Source organism: Anarrhichthys ocellatus, unplaced genomic scaffold, assembly GCF_004355925.1.
Source record: "Anarrhichthys ocellatus isolate YVR2014 unplaced genomic scaffold, GSC_Weel_1.0 scaffold59, whole genome shotgun sequence".
Classification (NCBI taxonomy): domain Eukaryota; kingdom Metazoa; phylum Chordata; class Actinopteri; order Perciformes; family Anarhichadidae; genus Anarrhichthys; species Anarrhichthys ocellatus.
The window spans coordinates 1,051,048-1,075,064 of NW_022280089.1; the positions used below are offsets into that span (position 1 = coordinate 1,051,048).

The 24,017-nt window shown below is 41.9% G+C and overlaps 1 protein-coding gene across 4 annotated transcripts in view; it reads right to left on the bottom strand.

The window, feature by feature from the left end:
• gdpd5a (glycerophosphodiester phosphodiesterase domain containing 5a) overlaps positions 1-24,017 on the bottom strand; it is a 24,503-nt gene continuing 486 nt past the window's right edge. The window contains exons 2-17 of one of the 4 annotated variants that reach the window (XM_031871581.1): positions 16,819-16,993; positions 14,214-14,317; positions 13,880-13,973; positions 13,738-13,797; positions 13,546-13,644; positions 12,404-12,497; positions 10,730-10,875; positions 9,868-9,950; positions 9,405-9,555; positions 8,192-8,413; positions 7,566-7,711; positions 5,825-5,972; positions 5,417-5,499; positions 3,978-3,992; positions 3,627-3,739; positions 1-1,733 (exon numbers count right to left, since the gene is read on the bottom strand). In XM_031871581.1, the coding sequence (XP_031727441.1) occupies positions 1,642-1,733; positions 3,627-3,739; positions 3,978-3,992; positions 5,417-5,499; positions 5,825-5,972; positions 7,566-7,711; positions 8,192-8,413; positions 9,405-9,555; positions 9,868-9,950; positions 10,730-10,875; positions 12,404-12,497; positions 13,546-13,644; positions 13,738-13,797; positions 13,880-13,973; positions 14,214-14,317; positions 16,819-16,935 (1,767 nt within the window). In that variant the 5' untranslated portion in view covers positions 16,936-16,993 and the 3' untranslated portion in view covers positions 1-1,641. Of the gene's footprint in view, positions 1,734-3,626; positions 3,740-3,977; positions 3,993-5,416; positions 5,500-5,824; positions 5,973-7,565; positions 7,712-8,182; positions 8,414-9,404; positions 9,556-9,867; positions 9,951-10,729; positions 10,876-12,403; positions 12,498-13,545; positions 13,645-13,737; positions 13,798-13,879; positions 13,974-14,213; positions 14,318-16,818; positions 16,994-24,017 lie in introns of all 4 variants that reach the window. The other 3 variants (XM_031871580.1, XM_031871583.1, XM_031871582.1) reach the window with 3 other exon arrangements.

Genomic DNA, 24,017 nt, shown 5'->3' on the forward strand with positions numbered 1-24,017 from the left:
TTCCTGTTGTAGCCAGCGCTATAGTGTTGTCATTGATAATTAACCACTTTACAGGAAGTAACAAAATATGACAAAAGTCAAATACAACTGAAGCAGCAGTTGTATTGTCTTAGTCAGACTAAGAGTCTACAGCCAACAGTGGTGCTTTGAGCTAAATGCTAATGTCATTATGCTAACATGCTCACAACGACAATACTGACCTGCTATTGTGTAGCAGGCATAACGTTTACCTTGTTCATCAACTTAGTGTCGCGTTAGCTCGTTAACAGTAGCTAGTCAGCACTGAACTCAGAGCTATAGCTGATGGGACTCATTAGCTTTGTAGGTATATGGTCCCAAACTAAAGTGATAACAAGCTGGTAGAAAGCATGGAAGAGTAAAGCAGCTCAGCTTTCTGACCTATTGTAGAAGAATCAAAGACTTTCACCCCAATTTTTTATTTCCATTTTGAAAATATACTTTGCGATTTATTTGTTACAAAAGACAAACCGCACATTTTTCAAAGAGAATAGATTTGAACTAGAATTGAACAGCTGACATGTCTGCGGCTGCAGAGGTGTTGCTGTAACTAGAAATGTGTACCCCTTTTTATTTAACTAAAAGACTACACTAAAAAACATAAGCTAAACTACAAGTCCATTAATTTAACAAAAAGGCAGTCATGTGAAAGACGTAATAGCTAATATGACTATACAGTAAGTCAATCATGGCATGACAAAGAACATTCATCCCCATATACTCACAATACCCCCCCATCCCATGAAACTGCAAGAAAATAAGTTTTTACATTGTCCCTATTGTCTTTTGCACATAAAAGAGGACATCAGTCCCAATGGTAATACATGACAACAGAAAATATACAATCCAAACCATTGAAAAACAGAATACAAACATCTCATATTTACATCAGTTTATAATACAGAACACTACACCTCTGTTATAAAACAGTGAAATACAACATTACAGCGCATTAGCGCATTAGCTCAAAGGTCACTCAAGCAAACAGATGGTGGTAGTCATGGTAGTCATATGGATTTTGTCCCAACCAACGCTCACATCACCAAATGTCTCTGGTAATAATGTTTTAAAATGATTTATTCATGATTGAGAATTGATTAAACAATTTTTTGAGAAACACAAATTCCACGTTTACCTGGTCATCGGATTTAATTCAGGAGGAAATAGCATGCGACTCATCATGAGACATTTGGTCAGCTGACATCTGAAGTGATGACGACATGGAAACCCACCAGCCATGTTGTCCCACTGAAGAATGTTGAACACATTTATAACACTGAAAACAAGAACAGGACTCTTTACAGCAATGTTAAAGGTAAGTGGTGAACTACTTTCAAAGAAAATGCTGGCAGTCTTAAGGAAAAAAATACATACAAAATGAAATTACACACATACATGCATTACTTAGAACTTGCACATGAACAAGTGAATAATGTGTAATTTTGAAAAACTGATGAATTATAGGCCAGATACTTCAGATACAATTTGGTATCCATGCCATCATAACTCCTGGTGTAAGTTGATTAATAGATCGGTTTCCCCATTTGTCCTCCTTCCTTTTGATGACAAAATAACATCCGGTCAGTAGAGCTCTGAAAGCAGACGTCCAGCTGTGTGTTTTGTTCAGTGACTGAGCTCTCCATGAGTGTATGTGGCATATCCGTTCTCAGGATACAGACACAGCTCCTCTGTACTGCTGAGCCCATTGTTTAGTTCTGAAAAAGATGACAGGGAGATGATTGATGATGCCATTGACGTCTCTTTAATGAGCACATTTAACACGTTGATATACTTGATTTAGCTGGGAATATTTAGTTGGATTGCATTAAAGGCTTAAACTGCTTATGAGAGTACTGTAAAAGCCTCCATGTGAAGAATTTTGAAAATTTCGGCACCCTTTACAAACCGGGGGGAGTTTTGATCGTGCGATTAATTTGCACATCAATATATTTTTTCTAACTGTTGTTTCTGTCATAAGCCCTATCACACGGAATGTAAATATTAAAACATCAAAGTCATCATGTTGTGCGGAACGGACATAATACAAAACACTACAGTGTACAACAACAGGGAAGCAACCTCCAGTTCAGGAAAGTGAAGCCAAAGCTGAAGTGCCTGAAAGCTGCATTCTCTCTAATGTCCATCAGGGGGCGACTCCTCTGGTTGTATAGAAGTGAGGAATGAGGAAATTACTTTACTTCTAAGTAAACATCGTGCGTCACAGTGACTACGTCCACTTTTTATAAATAGTCACACAGAGGCTCTATAGTCTGAACCAAGACAGCAAACGGTATTACACCTTTCCACCTTGACACAAGGCAGCACAGACCAGATCCACTCCTTCTGTTCTTACCTTTCACAATAAAAGCCCTAGATATACACACAGTTTAACTGTTTACCAGAGGGAACTCAATTTCACTCATATCATTTTGCAAAAAAGGGAACTTAATAAAATATCTAACATTAGCTTTAAGCTATACAACAGTTTACTTCAGATAGACCACCAGACATGTCATTAACTTCAACGCCTTAATTTCTTTGATTATCGTCACTTGTAAAACCAGCTTCTAGATGCATCGCAGTCAACAACTGGACTGGTGGATCCTGGTGAATTGCGGGATACACTTATGTTTTATAAGAATAGGTGTGGGTATGTGTGTCGTGTTAAACCCATAGACTGTATATAAGAAGTGGGCGTGGTCATCGTGACATCACCCATTGATTTCTGGACTGCCGTTATGAAGCCTCGAGGTCGACATTTTTGCCATCACCATCTTGGAACATGGCAGTCGCCATCTTGGCTTTTTTGCAACCAGTGAACGGAAGTTACCATATCTGGAATGCGGAGGGGTGACGTCGTATACGGCTCTGGTATCGGCAGCGACCTGTCAATCACAGTAAGCCCGCCCTAAAGCATATTCTCATAATTTACTAAATGAACATCATTAAAGAAGACTTGAAACTAGAGATTGAGACCATAAACTCATGTTTACTGAGGTAATACATCAAGAGAGAAGTAGAGTCATTTTCTCATAGACTTCTATACAACCAGAGGAGTCGCCCCCTGATGGTCAGTAGAGAGAATGCAGGTTTTAAGACACTTCCACATCGGCTTTACTCTGCAGAACGGTAGGTTGCTGCCTGGTTAAACCGTTAACGATAACCATTATATCAAAAACATTACTGATATAATGTTAATTATAAACATATGAGATCATATAAATGATCCAGCACCTCCTAAACAGGATTTTGTACAGTTACAGACTCTCTCTCCAACCGCCCTACACACACACTACACATGAATTTCTCTACAAATCTTCCATAGATATCATGATAATATTATCAGTCAGTTATCCTGACGAGTGAAAATCTGATATCGTGACATCCCAGACAAGTCTGAATGCCCACACAAATAGCTGAGGCTGCAAGTGTGGGTATTTGGACAGACCTCATCTTTGCACTGCTTAACAATGGCTATATTCAATAAAATATAATGTATGCATGTTAAGAACCTTAACGTCTCATGGCTGTATTTCAGACATGTTTTGTTTTGTCCAGTTTCAACCAGAGACATTTGTTTCCAGGTGTGAATGTAGTCAAAGCTGCACCTGAGAATATGAGCTTCTCCTTCATGATGTTGACCTCCCGACTGGACCGACGCGCCACAGCGCTCAGCATGATCTGCTCCGGGTTATAGTTCTGCATCCCTCTCATCCTCCACCTGTTACAGCACAACCAGATACAAACTTTCACAGGCATGGAGAGGCAACAAGTCCATTAAATCACACAATTCAATAATGATGGTGCCCAGACTGGGCCTTTAATATACAAATATACTGAATGGGATGCACATTGATAAACAAGAGGAAGGAAATTGGCCTTGGGGCGTCGGGCAGAAAATGCACAAGTAGGACAGACAAGGAGGCAGAAACAAAGGCCGAGGCAGTCGCAGCAGTTACCTGATCATATGATAGCTGACAGATGCCAGGGGGGCAGCAGAGGAGAGGTTGCATGCAGATCAGGCAGAGCACAGGATAAAGTACAAATGTCAAAGGAGAAAGAGAGGACAGAGAGGAAAAGGTCAGATTATAGCGTGGAGGAGAAACGTGGAGACAGTCGGAAGATGAAAGACAGTAGGAGAGAAAGAGCACCAATACTGTGTATAAAGAAAGATTAGAACGAACAGTCAGTGTAGATCACACTCAGAGGCTGGTGTTAACACTGTGCAGTCACAGAATCCCTCTCAACATGTTTCTGATGTGTGGTTGTATGAACTACTTCTCCATAGTCGGTGTAATACTACACTACATGGTGTTTGGAGACACAGACAGGAGCAAAGCATTGTACTGCTGTGGACGTATTTTAGACAGCTACAAAAATTATTGTTAGAAGTGTACACTATTTAAAATATTTCCACCACTTTATCTTGCCTTGTCCTTTTTGACAAGGATCTGAAGCCGTTTGATCTCTGCTCTCTTCAAATTCACAAGACTCCATTGGCAGAAACAATCAGTTTGTTTGTGTTATTGTGGGACTTTGGTAAATTCAAACTAAACCTTTAAAACAGCAAAGTAACACTTGAGTAGTGCGTTTCAAACTCGTATTGAGTATAGCACACATACTCTGCTTCCACACATACTACCCTGTCTGTTTCTCCAAACTCCATCTACTGCAGTAAAACGCTGACTATGGAGAAGTACCTCATAGAACCACACTTCCAAACATCAGAACTATCCCTTTAACACAACACTACAATCAGAGGTGTGCTGCTCCTGTAAACATTTAGATGATATGTGTTCAGAGAAATACTGAAGTTAAAATAGATAATGAGCTATCGTTTCCTAAAGTAGATCAAAATGTTAAATTATAGTAACAACAATACTCAGTCATGAAAAAAGATACTGTATGGTGAAAAAAACTAAAGGTTCAGTTCACCCAAAAATAATAACACTAAATGTTTGTCCAGGTTTGGATGTACCCAATACTTCAAACCTGCGGTTCTGTGAACAGGAGCTAGTTTCTAATTTCAAACAAACAGTTCAAATGAAAGCAGCTGACTGTGTTCAGTGAATGATTCAGAATAAAAGTGACTAGAAAGGCAAGTGGATGTTGAATGTAAAGTTTCAATAGTGTGTGCTCCACAAATGCAATTGCATACATTGTATTTGGTGAAATCTCAACAAATAAAAGCAAAACTATCTGCATGGGTGTGATACCACTGGAAACATGGTTTGGTTTTCTCTCTTCAATTTCAATTACGTACCATAAAGTAAATATCATGTTAGTGCTTTAAACTAAATGCAACGATGCGTGGAAATAAATATGATGAGTGTTCTATTTGACAGAGGGGTGTGTTCGGTAGTATGTCTGTGACCCTCAACACGATCGCTGCACTTACTTCTGAAAACTGAAAATCCCTACGACTACGGCGAAGGAGACCAGATCTGAAGTGATCCAGATGAAGTCGTAAGCCTTCCGACTCTGCAAGAGAAAGAAAAACAGAAGAGCAGGTTCCAGTCAACGCCACCGGAGGTCACCATTAACATGCATGTCATCTGAAGCTGCTAACACAAGGCCCTGAGTGCAGACAGCTGCATTACAGTTCAGATCTCTGTTCTTGTCTCAGACTCTTTTCCCAGGGTCCTGTTGTTCTCCAACGCCACGCTGAGCTCCCTCATATTTATCTGTGTCCTTGCCCTCGAGTCTTGCTGGGCCCTCGTCAGTCTCTGTCCTCTCTCCTGCTGTCCTCTCGCCTCTCTATGTATGTGTGTGTCAGATGAGCGACAGGGAGAGGAGAGCTGTTTACCATGAGCCAGATGGGGTAAGGCACCTTTCGGAGGACTTGGGGGGCATCAGAGGACACAGAAGGCACCCCGCTACACCACAGGATGGAGTAGAGCCAGCCCTCATTCACTGGGTAGACAGTCACACTCACATTATTGGCCAGATACTCCCTGGGGAAAGGAAAAAACACGTCAGCACTGAGAAGAAAAGGTCGTCTCCCTTTCAATCCTCTGCTCCTTTCACTGTGTTTTGTGTATCAGAAATTCATGCACTGTGAAACCTACAGTATTTCACCTAAAGATTTTATATACAGTATAGAGTCCCTGATGGCCCAGAAAACGTATTTGTACCAATCATCTTGTTACCAAAGCTCCATTAGCACCGATTGTCGAAGGCACGAATGTTACTCCGTTTTTCTGGGTCGCCGTTAAAAGGTTATGTAATCCAGCAGCAGAGATAGTAACAGAGACTGCTGGTGGTCTGTCGCTATGTGCCCCCTATCGAGATGTGCTACTTAGTGGTTCTGCACATAAAGCGCATTAATCACATTATTTGATGAGGGGTACTGGTCTGTCAAAATACACTACCTGAAACCTTCGGGTTAGGGTAAAGGGGCTGGGGCTATGGTAGCATATTTTTTCTACAAGGCAGCATAAATAGCCAAAACACCGGCATAGCCGGACGCTACCTTACCCGATGATGGCATGAGTATCTAAAATCATACACCGCAATTGTCTGGTTCAGTGTAAAAGAGCAAAACCAGCGTAATGGCGGATCTTCTTGACGGCAGTAGTGCAGGATCTCTGTGTAAAACAGGCTTATGAGTAATGGGGTTTAATTTTCTGCCAAAGTTAGAACAGTGTTGGTTCTTCTCACTATGTTTTCATCATGTGGGCGACTGTGGCTCAGTGTTAGGTCGTCCTTCAATCAGAGCATCGGCGGTTCAATCCCCGCCTCCACTAGTCCATCTCGATGTGTCCTTGAGCAAGACACTTAACCCCAAATTGCTCCCGTAGCTGTGCCTACAGTGTATAGGATGTTGTGTGCAGATGGCACCTTGCATGGTAGCCTGTCGTCAGTGTATGAATGGGTGTGAATGGGTGAATGATGACATGCAGTGTTAAAGAGCTTTGAGTGATCGGACTAGAAAAGAGAGACCATTTTCTCACTTGAGAAAAGGTGATGTTGAACATTTCAATTCACTAATCAGAGTCTAACAATATTTGAATCAAATTCCGGGGATACATTGTGGGGTCGGGTTTTTTCTTCTTCTATCTTTTTGACTGTTTTGTTGGATTCATGACGGAAAATTTAGAGAAAAAAAGAACAAGAGATATTGCCTTTTTGTTCCACTCATTCTTCTTCCAAACATTACCCACAATGCAACTTGATCTAATGTCACATCTCTTTTGCTTCGGAGATTTGACTTGAAATTCTTCCCATACCTTTTCTACATCCACTCAGCCAGCTGCAGCCCAAGTCAACGGGCCACAGCCACGAAAACACATCACTTGTAGAAGGAACAGGCCATTTGATATTAGTCCAGAAATATGACGGAGTTGCATCAGAGTTATTCTTCAATATTAACATTTTATCAACATTACATTTATGAGGAATAAGTCCAAAGGACAACAATATCCTGTCTTTCTCTTTTTTCAGCAACAAACAAAGCTCCCTCTTATCTCCATCATGGGTAATAAAGCTGATTCTGATTCTGATCCGAGCACTTCCCCCGTTGCCTAGCGGTACACGCTTGCTCTTACTGCAGGTCTTTGTGGCTGGCCTTGCTGTAGTGGAGGGTCAGGCTCGTTATTCCCCTCTGCCTCATCTCTTCCACTGACAGCTTCTCGTTTGCGGTCTGCAGAAGCCCTCGCACCCTCCCCCTGTCAGTGTCGGGGGTCCACGTCACCTGGCACAAACACATATGACATGGACAGACCCGGGTCAGACAGAATGCAGCGTGTGCCTCATATCCAGAGATGTTGCACTTTTATGGTATTAAAAAAAAGGTGCTACTTGTAGAATTTAAAATATCCAATATTAACATGGCGAATATTTCTGGTCCCGTTTGGCAGTCAAACTTCAGACTACATCTTATAACCCATTGCTAATCGGTGTCTTGGTTGAATAGAGGTTTTCTTTGGGCTTTCCATCCTTGAAACAGTTTGCAACCATTTTCAGCTGAAAGAACAGTGCCCTCTGTTTTGTGCCAATAAGCAATCCTGCAAATGTCCCACAGTAGTAACACACTAAGTATAAACCAGTATACTGTAGGACAATACCAGCTGCCAATCTCAGTGGCAGTCGTTTATGTGCTTAACTCTACAGTACTACAAGCAGCACCTTTAAGCAATCAAAGGATTTTTATGGAGTGACCTACAGTCCTCACCCTCTTCTGGGTAATGCCCGCTTTCTGCACAGCCCACAGTGTGTCCATGAACCAGCTCCGGTAGCGCGGGTGCTCCGGCGGGGGCCGGCGGACGTTAAGCAGTGCAGAGCCGTTGGCCCTGGCCACCAGACGCAGCATTTCCACCAGACTGCAGACCGTCTGGTTGCCTATTCTGCTGCGGTCCCTCGCTGTGAGGCTTCCTACTGTCCAGTAGGGGTCACTCTGGAAGCAGAGGAAAGCAAATGAGAGGCAGACACAGAGATGTAACATACTTTTCTGTATGGAATATGTTCTTCGGTATATAATTATATAAATTAAGCATGCAGATTAATTTTATATTTGTATATCTTTTTGAAAAAAAAAAAAAATCATCGGCACACTTCTCTCCAGTACAAACGTTCGGTCGTGTGTGTGTCTGTCCCCGGCTAGTCGGACACACTTCAGAACCAATCAGCTTAATATTTTTTGTGCTCATTTATGACTGTATACTCAGGGACCTACAGTGAAAAACTCTTATTTTATACTGTTGTTGACGGCTGACTCCTCCCTCCTCTGAACCGGCCAATAGGGGACACAAGTAATCAACAACTGCTTCAGTAGCATTTCCAGCAATCGGCTATGCTAACAACAAGCCTTCCCTATTCTGTTGCAGGCCACATTTTGGCCTTTGTCTGTAGCACAAAAACTGACAACCATAGAAAAGTTTGGTTTCATTTTGAACCGAAGCATTTGCAGACTGATTCCAAACCCCCTATGTTATGATCCACTAACGTGAGGCACAAAACCAGATGAATGAATCCTTGTCTTGTTATCTTGGGAAGGGAGAGGGAGAAACACCAGGAGGAGAGCTTAATAATTGTCTTAAGATTTACTGTCATCTTCAGAATCAGCAGAATCATTCCACTGCAAGTTTATACCATAATCTGAAAAGGTTTACAGGCATCACTATTGGAGAAGCTTAATCAGTTCTATTAACATCAGCACTTTTAACATCTTTTCATTTTAGAACTGTAGGTTTCATTACATTTTGTAGTCACAAAATTACTTTATGTTCTTGCATCATATCCTAAATGCAATTTCACCAAAATAGTCCTAAAGGACAATGTATTGAATATGGTGAATAATGTGGGCTCATCTAAGGGGAAAATGCATTTGATAGCTGTGATTGAGTCTGCATGAACAAATCAGTGTTAGCTGAACTGGATTCCAGTACCTCCAAAAACCACTGGCCTGCGTTCAGAGAGCGAATCTCAGTCCAGTTGAAGAAAGAGGCATCATCATACTGTCTGACTGGAAAGACCTTACGGACGTCTGTCGTTCGTTTCAATGTGCGGTCCCGCATAAGGAAGGGAACACCGTCCACACTGGAAGAGAGAAAATGGTCAGCAAATGTTGTACTATACAACTTCAGTTAAGACTTAGAATATAATTTGGTTAAAATAAATAGAATAATAACCTAACAGCAAAACAGCAGCTCAATAAAAAAAGATATGAAAAAGCAGAAGTGCAATGTGCTGATAACTACTTCACATGGCAATATTTATGTGCATCTCCCTTACTACATGTTAATGTTTCTACCAAACAACCTATATCACAGCTGTGGGAACTATATATGGAACTTCAGTTCATTAAAGATAAATAACCTGGGATTAAAAATGCTATGTGTGGTGAATAACCTGATAGTGATGTCTGCCTCCAGGGAGCTGCTTCCATACTGCAGGGCTCTGTTAAAGGACACCATGGTGTTTTCTGGGGCCAGCTAGAGCAGAGAGGGGAAGTCGGAGAAGGATAAAAGAACATTTAAAAAGGAGCAGTGTGCAGGGATTACTTTCCTCTAGTAGTGAGGGCGCAGATAGCAAACAACTGAATACCCCTCCGCTCAATCCTCCCCTTCCAAGCGTGTCAGCGTCTCAGAGAAATACAGTGGGCTTTAGGTAATAAAAGCTGACAGGCCCTCTTTAGAGCCCGTGTGGTTTGTCCATTTCAGGTTACTGTAGACACATGGTGGACTCCGTGACGAAGACTCCCACACATTAAGTATGAAATTGTGAATTACTTTATGATATTGACAGTAGAAACAGATCGATACCAGCAAAACAGTTTTCATACTGTGAAATGGGAACTGTAAAAAATCCAAAGTAGGTTCAGTGTCTTCAACAAACAAAAGAAATAACATGAAATATTTTTTAATTTTAGTTTTTTGTGATTTGTGTGTACATACTGTATGTGTGTGACAGCTCTGTACATTTGTTTACAGCTAGTCATGTCAAACAGTATTTGCTTGTCCAGCTGTGAAATGACAGTTCAGTGTGGGGTTGCCTCTCATGTGCTGTAGCTGGATACCACTCTGCTGTGTGAAATATTAGTGCAGAGACATGCACACGTTCAGTCTATATACTAATGAAGATAAAAACAATATCCAGTGATCCATGAGTATCTATTAAAAAGGCGATACCTGACAGGCGTCTGCAGTGACATGTTCTCTCACAGAACAATTAACTGGATCAGACGGTGAGGTCTGGCAGAGCACAGACTCACCATCGGAGCTCCCCTTCGACCAATGATCTCTGGTCGCGGTCTGAGGCTGTGCCGGTCCATGATGCAGGGGCAGGTGAATGTGAGCGGAGCCAAATACACAGCCAGGAGGATGACCATGTAGATCAGCAACATCATCACCTGGAAATCTAAGAGGGAGGAGTGAGGGGGTTTGAAACGTCGTTCTAGAAAGGGTGAAGGCCTTCCTCAAAAATATTAAATCGTGTAAAAAAAGATCTTCACCAGTGCTCGTAACCTGCATCAGTGTTGTAGTAAAGACCATCTAAACGGAGACCAAGTCATGACCAAGACCAGAGTGTATCAAAACCGAGACGAGTGAAGACCAAGACCCGACCAGTGTGAGTCATTACATGACATTATAACCATTATTCAGATCAAATGTAGAAAATGCAAACCATATAGGCACTCCTTGTACTTATGTGAAAGATTCACATTACCATAAAAACAGTCAGAAAAAAGATGATTATTTTTCTTTCACCGCCATTTTTACAGTATAAACATAGCACAAAAAGTAAGGAAATTTGTTTGGTAGATTATTTCTTTATTGTAACAATACTTCTTGGCAATAAATCTTATACCGTTGGAAAGCCTGTTTATGTCCCTTTTAAACGGTGCCACATTTGTAAGGAACATGCATTTGTGGGATGAGCAGCAGAGCTGAGTATGTGGGTTGCTCCCATGAAACATTTGCCAAATCTTCTCTGCCAATGCCAAGAGAGCGGTTTATCAGAGACTACCTCCAGAATTTGGGAGTAGAGGATGGAATGGCCTGCCAGCAGTCCTGACCTCAACCCCATTGAACACTTGTGGGATCAGCTTGGCGTGCTGTTCGTGCCAGAGTGACCAACACAGCCACGTTGGCTGACTTGCGACAAATGCTTTTTGAAGAATGGGATGCCATCCCACAGCAGTGTGTGATCAGGCTGGTTACCAGCATGAGGAGGAGGAGCCAGGCTGTTGTGGCTGTGTACGGTTCTTCCACACGCTACTGAGGCTCCTGTTTGTTAAATGAATAAATTGTTAAATTGCTAATATGTCTTGTTTCTTCAGACTTCAATCATCCAATCCACCAAACAACACCAAACAAGAGTCAATGGCAGAATAAGCTGTTTGGCATTGGCAGAGAAGATTTGGCAATTTTTTCATTTAAAAGGGAAATAAACAGGCTTTCTAACGGTATAAGATTTATTGCACAAGAATATATATAATATATATATATAACAAAGAAATAATCTACCAAACACAACTTTCCTTACTTTTTGTGCTATGTTTATATGTGTGTATGTATACATGTAGCATGAGAAATGTCTTGATAAAATGATCAAAAGGCACTGCAGAGGTGGATGTGTGGGGATTGTCTTTTGTTTTCTATAAGCAATCACAGTATTGATGGTAACAAATGAATCAAGCAATGTAGTTGTAATGCAGTTTGGTGATATGCCAGTTGTGTTCTTGACCCATCTTGAAAAAAAATACAGAATCCTCTTTGTCCAAGACCAAGACGAGACCGAGTAAAAATACGGTCCATTCAAGAAAAGACCGAGACGAGACCTTCGAGTACTACAACACTGCCCTCTATAAGCCAAAGAAATCAAAAGCCGGAGTCTGCCCGGCTGATGACATGGACCTTTACTTGAAATACAAGTCAACACTTACTGGATCTCTCTCTGCGGACCACATATCCAGCTACCAACCAGCTGATAGCTGTGACTGTCACCAGGGCTCCAATGTGCAGGAAAGGTGCTGTGGACTGGTATCAAAACACAAATAGAGAACACTGCTGTTAATTGGTGGTCACATAGTAGCGAGAGTACAGCAGAGTACAACTTTGAGGACATGTAGATAATAAACACATATGTCAGAAATAGCTTCTAGAGCAATGATCAGAGCTCTTTCTTTGTTGTGTTTTGATCATGTATGTTGTTGGTGAGGTTAATTCACTTCCGGTGATTAAATAGCAATTTTCAGGCTGGAAACATCATCACAGCAAATACACCACGCAGTAGTCTTTCAGTATTCAAGAGCCGAAGTTTAGTTTCTGCAAGACGTCCGTTTGGACAGAGAGATTTTGGTAACGTAACAAACTGATCATACATCTGTCTGTTAAATAAACTACATCCAGCAGCTGGTTACCTTGGCTTAGCATTTTAAAAAAAAAAGCAGGGGGTAAACAGCTAGCCTGGTTCTGAATGAAGAAACAGAGAAAAGTCTGCCAACCAACCCCAGAAAAGCTCACTACGCTGTGCTTTTACAAGGTGCCATGCGCCAGCACTACTTCTTGGCGGAGAGCAGTGACTTCACTTCTCTATGCTAAGCTAAGCCAACTGGTTTATTCGGTCGGTTTATTATTAATGGACAGACATGAGAGTGGTATCAAAATTCTCATCCAACTTCTGGCAACAACACAAAAAAGTGTGTTTTCCCAAAAGTATTCCTTTAAGTTTGTGAGAAAAAAAACAGACAAGTTTGCATGGTAGGTAACAATGATGAGTAAAACTGACGAATGAAACAAAACCTAATATCATCCAAATAATTACAAGTGCTGACATTTTGACTCTTTTTTTGGTACTATTTTGGAACAAAAATTCCCCACTGTCCCGCTTTAAATCCTTCAAAGGATTCATTGATGTTGCTTTATGGAAACTGCGGTCATGTTTATTACACCTCCCTTTAACTCTCACTATTACACTGTTTATATTGTATGTCATTTTAGCGAAAAAGTGGAGAAGTTAACAGGTAAAAGACAACAACAAAAACAAAACAGTTATTGCACAGTCATGTCCTGATTGTGGACCAACCTGCAGTGAAAGCAGCAGGATGTCCCACTCATCTCCCCAAATGTCATCGACGGAGATGACGCCAGAGATAGTGGTGAGCAACGTAGCCAACACTCCAATCTGTGGAGACGATGATGGGGTCAGATTTTGTTTTATTTCAGAAGACGGTGTGGAGCAAATACATGAAGAAATGTGAGGTGTAAACCACAGCACCTTGTGAACCCAGTAGAGGTTCAGCTGCTGGCCCAAGGATATATGGAAAAGTGCTAAAATCTGAAAGAGAAGCCGCATTCAGTCAGTTTTATCATAACTGAGCAATAAGCAAGTTTGCTAACATCTAGGGGTGTAACACTACCAATAAGAATGTGATGTAGCTGAATCCCACGGTGGTGGATGCGAGGATGGGGATCGTCTCGTCCCTCCATTCTCCAGAGCGGTTGTATACCAACCTGTAGTGAACAGGTGAGGTTTGACTGATCAGTGCAGATTGTAAAAAGGAATTATTGTCAAAAAGGAGAACTTTGCAGCCTGGAACCCAGTAAACAATGGTATTAGTTCTCCTTACAGTTTGCCCTGCTGCCATAAGGTCAGCCCCCTGCTGTCCACAACATCATCTGAACTAGTTTCATCCTCATCAAATACGCTGAGCACAAACAGCTTATAGCCACATAGCGGGATAACTGACTCACCAGTTGAACTCATTGAAATCATTTTGAGCCACCAACCAGAAGTAGGCCCAAAAGAGAAGCAGGAGGAAAGAACTGCACAAGATGACGAACCATGTACACTCCCACTGTGAAGAAAAGCACAAGCTACAGTTATCTCATACATAGACTACGCACCACGCACTCAGCAACAAACAGCCAGCACACTAACAACAGTTAACATTCAACACGCCTGCCTTCATGGTCGGAGCTCGAGGCTCACCCTACGGCGCCAAGTGAGAGTATAAACTAAGCTTTATTCTCTGAGGGATTGGTCACTACAACGACCTCAAATGAAACGGTCAAGTGATCAAGTGTTAATACATAAATATAGCTTGAGGCAGCTTAAACTGTCATGAAGTAGAAGCAGAGGTTCAGAGTACTGATGATGTCTAAGAGAACCAAAAGAAGTCCCCACTAATAAAGGACTGTCCTGAATGACTAAATCAGCCACACATCACTGTGTTGCTGTGTAAACAGACAGCATTTCAGTGCATGAATGCTAACCTCTCTGCTTCAGTGCTAGCACTGTGTGTGTGCGACTACATGAATCTCTGTAAATGGAGACAGACGGGAAAGGGGCAGCTGTGCGCTTGTATTTTTTGCTTTTGGTCAGCACAGTCAGTAAATGGACTAATTTACAGCAGAGCCACTGGCTCTTTGTGATAAAGACGACATCCAGCAGCTGCCCAGTGGGTGTCCTACACAGCTGGGTGTCTGGCTCTGCTTCTCTCTCACACACACACACACACACACACACACACACACACACACACACACACACACACACACACACACACACACACCACTGTTTCTCATACTTGCTTCATTGTTAGGTTTGTTTTCCTCAGTTACTAGGGCCTGGTCTAGAAGTCACTTAGGAATTCAGTAAAAAAAAAAATTATATATAGATATATATCTATATATATAGATATATATAGATATAGATATATAGGGATGACATCAACTTCCAATGGATTAGTCTTGGAAACAACCTTTCATCTCGTGTTATCATTTCTAAAATATCTAACGAATCGCTAAAGTGAAGCTCAAATAAAAGAAGCTACGAATGCATTAGATACTTTACAAATATAAAAGAAAGTTATTTTGACAAATATAACAATGAGTTTTGACTGTTTAACATTGCCCTACATCTTGTTATGATCAACACATTTCTAAATCGACAGGCTTTTATTACTTTTAAGGGTACAAAAGGAGCCCCTCATGCCATAATCAAAATGACTGAATCCATGTTGCACGTTGGGTCACTGTTTAGTGTTGCCTTTCACAAAGCCCGACTTATTTTCCGGCCTTCAAAACCACAAAATGGAAAACAACTCATTTATTCCTGAGGTGCGATCAGGTTTCAGCGCAGTGTCAGCAAGATTGTGTGCATTATCTTACTGTACATTATGTACAGTAAGATAATGGCTACACTCAATCTTTCCTTACATAAATCTACAAGATCCCTGCATATGTGTAGCATAGGTGGAAATAGAGATAAGAATCTGTTTTGACGTAAAGGTATCATAGATGTATACACAATCTTTGTTACCATATTTGACCATGTTTCTTGATCTTATTACAACCTAGAGGACTGCAACTTACATTTCCTTCCTGAAGCGGTACACATTTCTGTTTCAACTCTCCAGAGGTGTGGTGACTGAGTTGTCAGCCCGGTTACAACAAAAACAGCACTAGCATTTAGCAGATGCACTGTAAACACTGTGGCTAAAGCACCTATGGTCATCTTAATAACCACACTTCCATGCCTATAACAGCCCAAGTGTAATAAGCAGTTGAGGGATGACACTGTTTCTTTGTCTAGTTTCTGTGTAAAGTCTGAATCACTTTAGGAGTAATCTCTATACACAGATATCTGCATATGAATGCAGAATCTGGAGTCAACGTGTCAAGATCTTGGTATCAGAAGCGTTCCATGGTTTCCGTTTGTAGTCCAAGTGGTATCGACCAACCACGCTGAAGCAAGATTTGGTGGCATACAGATAAATAGTCCGCGTGGAGAGCCAAAGAGGCGTAAAGCATTGGCCCAAATGCAATCCGGGAACCCATTGGTTATTAGCTTGGTTAATTGGCTACACAAAATACAGTCATGGACATTGTGTCTCAACTCCAACTCCATTCACGTGTCTCCATTTGCAGATAGGACTGGAATGAGTCTTGGCTCTGGCTACACTGAAACACCCAAAATATTGGCCATTGCCACCAGAGGCTAAATCAATGGGAGCCCAATAGCTGATGGGTTCTGAGTTAAGGCTCAGAATGATCGGGGGCGTGCAATGTGTAACATTTAAGACCTTTGGCTTCTTTTGGTCAATGGAATGGGTTTAGTAGAAAAACACGTTGACCATTCTCAAAGTAAGGTATCGAAATAAGTATTGTATTGGTACTAAAGTAGCCTACCCTAACAGTAACCAGCTTTAATCAAAGATCCATCAGCAGTACTATATCTACAGTGATACAGAAAGGTTGTGACAGTAAAAGAAAGAACCGTATTAGTATACCAAGCAAATCATATTTGAACCTTTATATATCATCATGATATCCATACGTAATGATCACGTCTTACCCTAGAGCTGTCGTCTTGGGAGCGCTGGTAGCGTTTCCAGCGGCAACCATAGATCCCAGTGACAAAGGACACAAAGACCTGTTTCTCATAGACCTGCAATGGTTGGTGTTTCACCATGCTCCTTCAGCCTCAACGCACCACCAGTCCGTTAACATCCCACACAGGACCGGGAACCCTGGAGAAGATCAGAGGGTTACTAAACAGAACACGCTTTCAAATCATTAGCTCAGTCTTTGTGTGTACAATGACATCTTCCATCAACAGGCCATGTCACGTCATGTTGCTGTGGCCTATTTTCACAAAACACTGTGAACATGTTGACGGTCCTGGATCTTGTTGGGAGTAACAACACCTGCTGGAGAAAGTCAACACACTTTTCAGTAGCGAGTCATGTCTGGGACTGACATAATAATATGGTATATGGTTTACAGTCACTGAGTCAACCTTTAACATCGTATTTATGACTGGAAATGTGGAAATAGGCATCGGTAGGTAGGCAGCACCTATCTATGGGTATGACTTAATCCTTTCACAAGAAGAGCATCAGTAAAAGGGAAAGAGTAAGATGGAGTCATCGTGTTGCCCTCAAACTCAATTCTGCCTCAGAGAGAAGCTTGTTGCCTTGGTGGCATGTAAAAATGTCTTGGCACAGGTCTTGTTGTTTTCATGGCTCTCTGGAAGACACGGTGCTGTGCCGTGTCTTCTTTTTTCCCCGGGAGCCTTATTAGTCTTTTTTTACTTTTCTTTTTTAAGATCATTTCAGAAGCTTATGGAATTGCATAAAATTAGATCATGTAACCTACAGTATGGGTTATTTGTATCAAGTCTAAAAATAAAGCTGGACACTGGGAACAAGCTGCCAGTCTGAGCAAGCATGTGTGCAATCAGGGCCTTTCTGTTTATAAAGCCTCAGTGACCTGGGTGAGTGACAGTTTCTGAGAAAATGTTGACTTTCAAAGTATCACTGTTTTTCTTGTTTGTTAGATTTTTTTGCAGCATTTTAAACCCTTCTGACTTTTCCTCTATAGTGCCTACATGACATTGACACATTTGGTTCTAATTTCAATACAGTATCTTGACAACTATTGGATGGAATGCCATGCAATTTCCTACACATAATGGTACACATTAGTACCAGCTTCAAGCTAACATTTCAATCTGTCCAATACTTAGGAAATACTGTAAAGGGAAATTATGTTATAGTATAGATTGTAATACAGATATCTTGACCACATATATAAGTTAGGTTATGTTATAGTATTATGTGTAATGTTTAAAGACTACTCGATGTGAGGAAGTCAGGAGATGATTTTAATTAGTTTAGCATCCAGGTGTCTTGTTATCTGTTATCTTGTACACTGTTTCTTTGTTGGTAAGACGGAGACACAGAGAGACCTTGAGTAACAGACATCCTTTGTCTGAAATACTTTTACTCCCCTTATGACGCATTATCTGAAGTTGTAAAGGTGTGAACTTTTGTATGCATAAATGATGTTGAATATTGCACTTCGAGGAAGGTTTCACGTAGTCTACTGAATACGTGGTTGCTGTGCTTTCTTCCCTCTTGCGCAAGAGAATAAACGGAAAAAGACAACTTTGAATCTTCTGATGACTTCATTATTGATTTGAGAACAAACTCTCTCCTCCCGATTAACCTAGAAATTTTCCACCACAATACCCATCAATGTTTTGTAAATGCTAGCATGCTAACAAGCTTCAGGAGCTTGTTAGCATGACTAAGACCTCCAGTCACCAGTCCGTCAAGCTCCTGAAGTTTGCGGATGACACCACCCTCATTGGACTCATCTCTGGTGGGGATGAGTCCGCCTACAGGTGGGAGACCTGGTGCGGTCTGAACAACCTAGAGCTCAACGCTCTAAAGACAGTGAAGATGGTTGTGGATTTCCGGAAGAACGCAGCCATACCTGCCCCCATCACCCTGTGTGACTCCCCCGTCAACGCTGTGGAGTCCTTCCGCTTCCTAGGCTCCATTATAACCCAGGACCTCAAGTGGGAGCTTAACATCAGCTCCATCACCAAGAAGTCTCAGCAGAGGATGTACTTCCTGAGGCAGCTGAAGAAATTCAACCTGCCAAAGACAATGATGGTGCACTTCAACAGTGCCCTCATTGAGTCCATCCTCTGCTCCTCCATCACCGTCTGGTACGCTGCAGCCACTGCCAAGGACAAGGGCAGGCTGCAGCGCATCATTCACTCTGCCGAGAGGGTGATTGGGTGCAATCTGCCGTCCCTCCAAGACTTGTTCACTTCAAGGACCCTGAAGTGAGCAAGAAAGATTGTAGCCGACCCCTCTCACCCTGGAAATAAACTGTTCGAGCCCCTTCCATCTGGCAGGAGGCTGCGGTCCATCAGGACCAAGACCTCACGCCACATGAACAGTTTCTTCCCATCCGCAGTCGGGCTCATTAACAGAGCCCGGGTCCCCCACTGACTCTGTCACCCCCAGATTTCCTACCGGTCACTCCCCTGCACATCCCTTCTAGGTTTCTTATTTAAATACACTCAACACTTTTACATTACTCTTACCTCTCACTTGTTTATAGTCCTGTTATCTGTTCGTTTGTGCACTTTATTTCATATTTTACTTTATTTTATATTTTACTGTAAATTTTAATGTGTTTCTACTGTTGATTATTTAATGGTATGCACCACCCGTCATGTTAAATTCCTTGTATGTGCAACATACCTTGGCAATAAACGGTTCTGATTCTGAGCTCAATTAAGTTAGTTAACCTGGAAAATATATCCTAGATATCAGTGTGTAAGCATTGCCACAACAAGCATGTTAGCATGCTGTTAGTAGTTGCTATGCCCAAGTGGTGCCATGCCATTGTTCCGAAGGCCCATTATACCAAAATCCCAATAGTCCAAAAAAAGGTCCCATTGGACTGAAAGTCCACAAACAGTAGCACATGGATATGCACCTGCAATATTTTGTTCCTACCATTGCAATGACACGACCCACCCTACTCTGTCTCTGAGTGGTCTTACCGTAAACCTGACTAATGTCACGTCTCATGCCTAAACCTAACCAACCAAACAAATATAGGCAACAAGTAGGAAAATGCAGAGTGGCGAGTCATGCCTTCACCAGTAGGACAAAAAAAACGGTAAGGTCCGATGATGTCATTCTGCATAATAATTAGCCATGTGCTTCTGTTTGAGATTGTTATTTCTGCAATGGGCCTTTGGCACAATGGGCGTTTTTGGATAACGGGCTATAGTTTGGTACAGTTTTGAAACATTGAATACATAAAATGACCAAATGACAATATAAATTGAGGCCAACACAAGGGATTAAATTCCTGACAAATCAAGCTACTTCCTTAAATGAATACAAAAATCCTGTAAATCCCATATTGCCACAACAATGCCCACAACCATATACATAAAGTTGATGAATAATTATCCATGAGCTTCTCTTGTTGCATTTTCAGAGCAATGGGCCTTTGGAAAAATGGGCGCTTGTTTTGGGGATAACGGGTTGTTGAACAATGGGACATTTTTAGAACTATTGGGGTATCGGAACGGCCGTCGGAACAATGGGTCTTCCTTTCCCAAGTGCAGCCTCACAGAGCTGCTGGCATGGCTGTAGACTTTTAGTCTTGTTAAGTCTTAATTTATTGAATTATATTTATTGTTGGGTTACATGGCTGACTGACAATACTGCAGAGGAGGCTAAGCAAAGATACTTGATGGTCGTTAAGCCAAATTGCCACCACACCGTGCACATCAGAAAGCCTGCCTAGCCTCGTTACCGAGCGGTGCCATGACCGTCAGCGCCTGGACTGAGTCTGGACACTTTCCAAGCCCTCCTCATTCGTTTCAATGAGATCGCTGCTTGATATAGCACAGGTGACTGCAGAGGGCCCAGTGGGGAAATTGATCATCACACTACTTATGAAAACAGAGCCATTTGGTGCCGAGGGTCCCAATGCATGTCACACCATGAGCATGGATAACACGAGGACAAGGTTTTCTTGACAGAAAACAAATTTGAGGTGAAGACTCAATGTCTAACATTTTATTGTGTATCGTTTTTGATAAAAGGCGGCAATGACCAGCAATGTCCCAGTCAGATAGAGGCAGATAAGGGCACGTTTCCTGGTCAACAGTCCTGAACAAAACAAACTGCTCCTTTGTCCTTATCGCTGAGCACAGAAATCACTACATGACAGGGGGACCAGGCTGAATCTGGGTCTGGCTGTGTACAGCTAACACTCTGTTGTCACTTTCCATTTTCAGAGATTCAAAAAGGCAAATAGTGAAACAAACCTGATGCACAAGCAGATTTTTCAGAAAATAATTTCATTCGTAAATTGAAGATGTAGAAGTGCATGAAATATTAGATACAGGTTCCAATTGGCAAGCTGGGCTTTGTCCTTCATACAGTGCATTCTATTAACATTCTCAAATGAAATATTTAGTAGCGTTACTGTTAGTATTAATGGATTGTTTAAGAACTGAAAATGACTATTCTGACCAATATTTGACCATTATTCTCTCTCCTGTTGGTCGGTGTTGAGGCTTGAGGGCTAGAGTTGGACATTGTGCCAGCAAATCTTACAGAAAAACATCCAATCGTCTTTAGAGAAAATACAATGTCTTTTTAGAATGGTGTACTTGTACTACTCTCTAAACTGCCTCTTTTTACTGTCGGACAGAAACTGCTAAAATACAAATAGTGCTTTAAAACATTTCAAAGAATAAGATCTATTCCACCTGGCTCAGTACCTATGCACTCCATTAAAAATACAGTACAATTTGGTATTGTGTGTCTCATGCAGTATAGTATTTGAGCTGTAGTTCTTTTTCAGGTGTTCTCAGAGGATAAGTGTGACCTTTTATGTAGGATTCAGTGCCAACCTTCATCTATGCAACAATCTTCAAGGAGGGGGAAACTGTCATCCTTCACTGTTGACTGGTTATTATATGAGAGCTCACGGCCTGAGGGAGCCTTCTCCCAGATTCAGAGGAGTTGGCAGATTCCCAGCATTCACTTCCTGACCCCATCCTCAAAACAAGGGCTAACTGGAGCTGAAATCACTGGGGCCGTATTCCAGCCAGGTTGGCCTATTGTGTCATTGTGTCTTTTTTAGCATGGTGCTATCGTGATCATGAGGTAAACTAGGCCCAGTCGGGGTTGAGACACTTCCCTCCTCTATTGCTGGGTGATTTCAAGCTTCTGTACAGAGATAGATAGCTGAACATAACTCCACATAAATGATGTCTGGTACAGGATGCAATTATGAAAAGCTTGGCTTCCCATATTCACCTCTCTTTCCCAGTGGGTAAAAACTGGACTAACGGGAATAAAGCTGATTTGGTCCCTAATGTGGATTACAGGGAAAGGAAGTACAGCTTGCTGTCTGGCATCAGGGTTAATGCCATGATAGGTTGATGGTTTTGATTAGGGCAGGGGAGTATATTGATATTGTGATATGAAACAGCACCAATGGTAAACCCTACAATGTCGTCACAGGTATTTGGTCAAAAATATTGTGATATCTTATTCTCTCCATATAGCCCCCTTCCTGGTTTCGATGGAGTGAAGCTGTGCAAAGAACAAAGGCAAAGCTCACTGCAGCGCAAAATATCATAAAGAGATCCAGGACTTCCATGAACACTTGAAAGATGTGTGTGCAGCATGAACTAGCTTGCCTTTGAAGGGATGTCTTCCAACACAAGTTCTACTTACAGTGTAAAGAGATATTCATTTTTACTTGTGTTTTCTGTTGTTTCTTTGAGCCTATATTCTGTGTACAGTATGGCTCTCATTCAGCTGGCTCCAGACCAGTTCCCTCTCATGAACCTGCCTGAGAGGACTTTAGTACTCTCCTCACCTCCCTGTCAAGTGACCTGGTTACTGTCAGCACGCCTCCAAGGCCCCTCGCTGCGTCAAAGTTGTTGGTGGCAGTTCGATTCATGTGCTCATTGAATGATAATGCAATATAATCCGCTAAGTCTCAGCCGACCAATTGCCGCAGAGCCTCTGCCATATGCGTCTATTATTAACCTTTTTATCTCGGTCACTGTCGCCTCATCCCAGGCTTCCATCGTTCACTCACTTCATGAATTGTATATATGCATGCATTAATAGTATCCTTAATATTTCAGTGGATTTTGCCAAAAATAGACTTTCCATTAGTGCCACACGTTCATTACTCGGGGGGGGGGGGCAAGGCTGCTGTTGAGTGTATACCAGTACATGCTGGTGAACCTGCATGAATCAAGTCATCAGACGACACGGGCCTCAGCTTGTTAAAGCTTGGTTCGTCGGCCGGACAACACCTGAAGTTCTGAAGCGACCTGATTTATCGAAGGTGATATCGGTCTGACACATGCAGCGAGTGGCGCCGCAGGAAGGCCGGGGGACAGATAGGGAGGGGAATTCAGATACGTCTTCTCCTAATCAGATTCAGGGAGGACAAAAAGGACAGACCAATGGGATTAAAGCTTGATTCATTTGCTTTGCGAAAGATGCTGACATCACCATTTGGTTGTCGATGACTTTAAGAAACCCACGACAGGTCGATAACTTAACATAAACACTCAGTCAACTACCTATATGTAGACAATGGATGAGTTTCAGTAAAGCACCTCTATCTACCTCATTAGTCCAGTGTTTACCATGCCAGAAAAATTATTCTCATGATCCAAAAGTTGTATGCATGATGGGGAATGGATGAAGATCAAAATAATCCAGTTCAGTATGTGTTCATGTAACCATTTCTTGTTACAAGGCAAGACAGTAACGCCATGTCATCCTGAAGACACCTTTAGTGACAGGAGGTTTGCAAGCTGTCTGTCTGTCTGTGGACAGTTTTTGACACCAAGACAGCGTCACAACCGTTTAAGATGTCCCAAAACTTTACAGGTGTGTAGTTGAGATCAAAATGAAGGCAGAGTGTGGATGGGTGTGGTCCGAGCAACAACGCCGGACACACACACACACTTTAGCCCCTGGCCCAGGTTGGAGTCTGGCCTGGTCTCTAGTTTACTGTGTGCTTCCAAACATTGACTTTGCTCGTGTGTCTACCAAACGCTCAGCTCTGCAGCAGGTGTCACCAAAGCTGCTCAGCAACCAGCAACAGCTTCACAACTATGGACCAACCATTAACACATCTTTCATATCCAACGCACTCACGTGCCATGTCATAAAAAAATAGAAATAACGT